Consider the following 4,603-nt stretch of genomic DNA (forward strand, 5'->3'; position numbering starts at 1 on the left):
CTGCAAAATACTCCACTTGTTGCTGCGTACATCTATTTGTACGCTGCAACAAGTCTGAAAATTTGCCAAAATTTAGACCCTTGTTGCAGCGTACACATATATATGTACGCTGCAACAAAGCACTTTTGGTGGGAAAATTCTAATTTTGTTTAGGGACTTTGCACCAAATATAGAAACCTGTCATAACAATAATAGAATATCACAACCTGTATAACAAATATATAAACAATAACTGTAGTTTTGTATATATTCCAAAACCAAAGTGCACGTACTAATACATTTAAATATATGTACGTTCCAATTTCAACGTACGCATACATTTTAATACAAAATATTGTTCTATAACATCTAAGCCAACTCGATCAAACGCGCTCAGGCCAATAATAAATACTTTCTGGTAAAAAACTTAGCCCATTGCTCACGAACCACATCAATTTCCTCACTACCATAAGGCGCATTCCTGTAGTATAGACCTTCAAAAACAAAAATTTGATGGGAGCATTAGATTAAATGTCATTTTAGTCTAAATATGAACTATAACGACCCAATGAGCCTTAAATGTGCATAAATAGATTGAAATGAGTATTTGAAAACTTTAAAAATAAGCATATTAAACATGTAATAAGTTTGAAATAAGTCATTAGGTTCTTTAGTTCACATTTGGGAACGAAAATGTCATTTTAGTCTAAATATGACCTATAACGACCCAATGAGCCTTAAATGTGCGTAAATAGATTGGAAAGGGTCTTGGAAACTTAAAACTAAGAATATTAATCATGTAAAGGGTTTAAAATGAGTCTTTAGGTTCTTTAGTTCAAGGTTAGGAGCGAAAATGTCTCATTTTAGCCTAAATATGACCTATAACGACCAAACAAGTCTCAAATGTGCATAATAGATCGGATTGAGTCTTGAAAAGTTAAAAATAATCATATGAATCATGTAATAAGTTTGAAATTAGTTTTTAAGTTCGTTAGATCAAAGTTGGGAGCGAAAATGTCATTTTAGCCTAAATATGACCTATAACGGCCAAAGAAGTCTCGAATGTGCATAAATAGATTGGAGTAAGTCTTGGAAAGTTAAAACTAATCATATAAAATATTTAATATGTTTAAAATGAGTCCTAAGGTTCTTTATTTCATATTTGGGAGCAAAAAAGCCTCATTTTAGCCTAATATGACCTATAACGACCAAACAAGCCTTAAATTTGCATAAGTAGATTGGAATGAGTGTTAGAAAGTTAAAAATATTCATATTAAACATATAATAAGTATAAAATGAGTCTTAAATTTATGTAATCAAACCCTACATTCTAACGGCTATAGTTTCTTGGACAAACCAATCTTAGGTTCTTGATACCTACATTCTAACGGCTATAGTTTTGCAGCGTGAGGCTTAGGCTTAGATCATCTATGGGAAAACATATATTGATCAAAAATTCAGGAAAATCATAACTATAACCAATTAATATTTAACAAACTGTATTCGAATATGGTGATCCACATATATATATCTACATTTCAACCTACCATTAGCACATCAATATAATAAATTAGTAAACTACATTGGTCCTGATGAATATCAGAAACCTATTGATCTAGACAGCTAACCTACAGCCCTGGAATCCTGGATTAATATATACCACCTCTACTTTGGAGGGCATGATGTCCCCCTCAATTTGTTATTGACCACTCTCCCTTTATCATCATATCTTATTCAAATTAAATCATGACTCCCTATGCAAATGTACAAATTAACACACAAGAAGCACGAGTTTAGAAGTGGATACTTGTTTCATCAAGGAATCATCATATCTTATTCAAATTAAATCATGACTCCCTAAACAAATGTACAAATTAACACACAAGAAGCACGAGTTTAGAAGTGGATACTTGATGGGGGGATGCGATGCAATTTTTTAAAAAAGATTAACAGAAGGTAAGACTTACCTGCTTAATTTTCCGCATTTCATACTCCTGCTGAAACAGAGAAGACTCCTCGCTCTGCTGAAAATACCCACTACGAGTCCAAGCCTCTGCCATACAAACCATTTAACAATACTTCGTATAGGGTTTGAGCAAAATCATAACACCAGAATATCTACCTAAAGGTATTATTTACCTAAAGCAAAAGCACACCAGTTCTTTGTAAGTTAAATATAGTTTTAAAACTGGCAGAATTGAAACAACCACCATAACTTATTAAAGGGCCACCCTGAAACTTTTTATTTTTTTTCTTTATCATTAAGAATACTACCTGAATGAGTGTCAATTCTAACGGCTGTTGTCGAAGTCGAGGCTGTCCATCTAGCTGTTCCGGCTATAGTTTAGGAGAATGTATCAAGAAAAATGAGCCTTAAATTTATGTAATCAAACCCTAAAAATACGAAATTGGGGGAAAAATCAAGAATTGACTGAAAGCAAACCCTAAAAATACGAAATTAGGGAAAAACAAACACAAAAAGTTGGAAAACTATACCTCCTCAAACAGATTCGCGCAAGAGAGAGTAAGAGATCGAAATACTTGGGACTGTGACGGCGAGAACAGAACGCGATGGGGGAGATGAGGCGAGAACACAGACCCACCGGCGAAGACAGCGACGCAGGGCCGAGCAACGCCTGAGTTCGACGACTGCTGAGTTCGACGGCGGCTGAGTTCGACGGCTGAGTTCGAAGGCCAGATGCTTGGAGAGAAGGAGTTGAGAGAGCGCTGGAAAATAAAATTTTGAGATATTTTGTTAAGTGAAAAAGCTATTGACGAAATAACGTTATTGCAGCAAAAAATTTTGAAACGCGGACTTGTTGCAGGGGGCAATAGCATGTACGCTGCGATAAAGTCGGGTTGATGCTGCGGGCTTTTATTTTGTACGCTGCAACAAACACATTTGCTGCGAACATTTAAAATGTACGCTGCGATAACCCTTTAAAGGGTTTGACCCGCGTTGACCGACTGGTTGTTGAAGCGTATTTATACATGTACGCTGCAACAAGGGGGCTGCAACAGGGGTTTTTTTCTACTAGTGCCACGTGCCACCTCCTTGTTGTATGCGCCATTCGTAGGAACCCAAGATCCATGTTTCTACGAACAATGTTATGCACCGTGTAACTGAAGTAGGACGATAATTCCTGTAAAACACGCAAAAAATTGTTAATAGTCATCACAAACAGCAGTAACATATAAAAAAAATTACATGGAAATAATTTCATAATCACAAGCCAAGTTAGGGGAAACTTTAGCATACCACTGTCTCTCTATTTCTCTCACTGTCAAAGAACAGAATAAAATGTTGCAACTTGAACAATGCCATTGTTGCCGCTTGTTCTTTACAGGATGAAATCGTTTACACGTTTGGTTTCTTATATAGAAGTCAGAAAACGGTTTCAACCGCTTACAAAAAAGGTTATTTCAAAAACCAACCAACTTAGACATGGCGGTTATCAAATAAAAACATTGAGAAAAATAGTAACCACCCCTGAGAAAATAAAATCGTGCCCCGCAGGAATTACAAACATGGTTGTTAAAAAAAGACCAAACTATAATCCATTAACACTTCGCCAAATGTTTACATATAAATAATGCGTCGTTGGTACCATATCAGAGCGTGGTAATAGCCAGATGGTTTACACAACATGAAGGTAATTAAGATGTAAACAAAAATATTTCGCAAGATAGGTTATTACCAATTACTATCTTAGTACTTACAAGGACTAAATGATGCATATTGATTAGTGCTTGGACCTATTCGAAATAGGTTAGTCATTACATAACGTATGCTTGGTAGTCACCGAAGAAACAACTTCAATTCTACACGCTTACAAACAAATGTAAACAAGGCGCAAAGTTACTAGTATGGGGATACAGAAAGGTCATTGGTATGGTGTTGCATATACGTAATGCATAGAAGGTACCACATCACAACATGGTAATATTCAGGTAGTATCCACAACATATAGGTAATTGGAATTACCATAATCTAGAGTTGGTGACTACCAAGAGAAATAAGTGTGCGAATCACTCGGGTTACTAGTATGGGGATACGGAAAGGTAATTGTTATGGTGTTACATATACGTAATGCATAGTAGGTACCATATCACAACATGGTGATAGCCAGGTGGTATCCACAACATATTGGTAGTTGGTAATGACCATAATCTATATTTGGTAACTACCAAGAGAAATAACTGTGCGAATCACTCGGGAAGTTAATTTCTGTTAATCCTTCTTACGACATACTTCCTCTGTTCTTATTTAGATGGCACAATTGAGTTATGGACACTATTTGTACAAGCTCATTTGACTTCATTTAATGATTTATACTTAAGAAAAAACATAGTCGTGTGTGGTCTTATTAGATAGTCGTTTGTCTCAATAAATATTTTTTAAATATCAATTTTTTATATTTTTTTCTTATCCATAATTAAAGATATTAGCATTTGAAATCGTGCATTGGCAAACGTGCCTAAATAATTGTGTCATTTAAAAACGAACGGAGGAAGTATAAGGAAATGGTTTGAAACCTTGGTGTGTGTCAAACAGTCCTTTGATCATTACTCCGGATAGAATGGATGCAAAATGTTAGCAAAATTAACAGGGAAATTAAGATGT

General features: G+C 35.3%; 1 protein-coding gene across 2 annotated transcripts; it reads right to left on the reverse strand.

The window, feature by feature from the left end:
• Window positions 1-204: 204 nt before the first annotated feature.
• On the reverse strand, window positions 205-2,832 carry LOC110795897 (uncharacterized). Of its 2 annotated transcripts, none has more exons than XR_002535465.2 (4): window positions 2,476-2,832; window positions 2,254-2,373; window positions 1,947-2,032; window positions 205-473 (listed from the first exon to the last, which is right to left on the reverse strand). XR_002535465.2 is itself a non-coding variant. In XM_056835463.1 (4 exons), the coding sequence occupies exons 1-4, from the start codon at window positions 2,815-2,817 to the stop codon at window positions 443-445; spliced, it is 522 nt and encodes a 173-aa protein (XP_056691441.1). In that variant the 5' UTR covers window positions 2,818-2,832; the 3' UTR covers window positions 205-442. The 2 variants fall into 2 exon arrangements, 1 of the variants encoding a protein (XP_056691441.1); XM_056835463.1 differs by having other exon boundaries at window positions 2,254-2,316.
• Between the last annotated feature and the right edge of the window lie 1,771 nt (window positions 2,833-4,603).

This window comes from Spinacia oleracea, chromosome 2 (assembly GCF_020520425.1).
Source record: "Spinacia oleracea cultivar Varoflay chromosome 2, BTI_SOV_V1, whole genome shotgun sequence".
Lineage (NCBI taxonomy): Eukaryota > Viridiplantae > Streptophyta > Magnoliopsida > Caryophyllales > Amaranthaceae > Spinacia > Spinacia oleracea.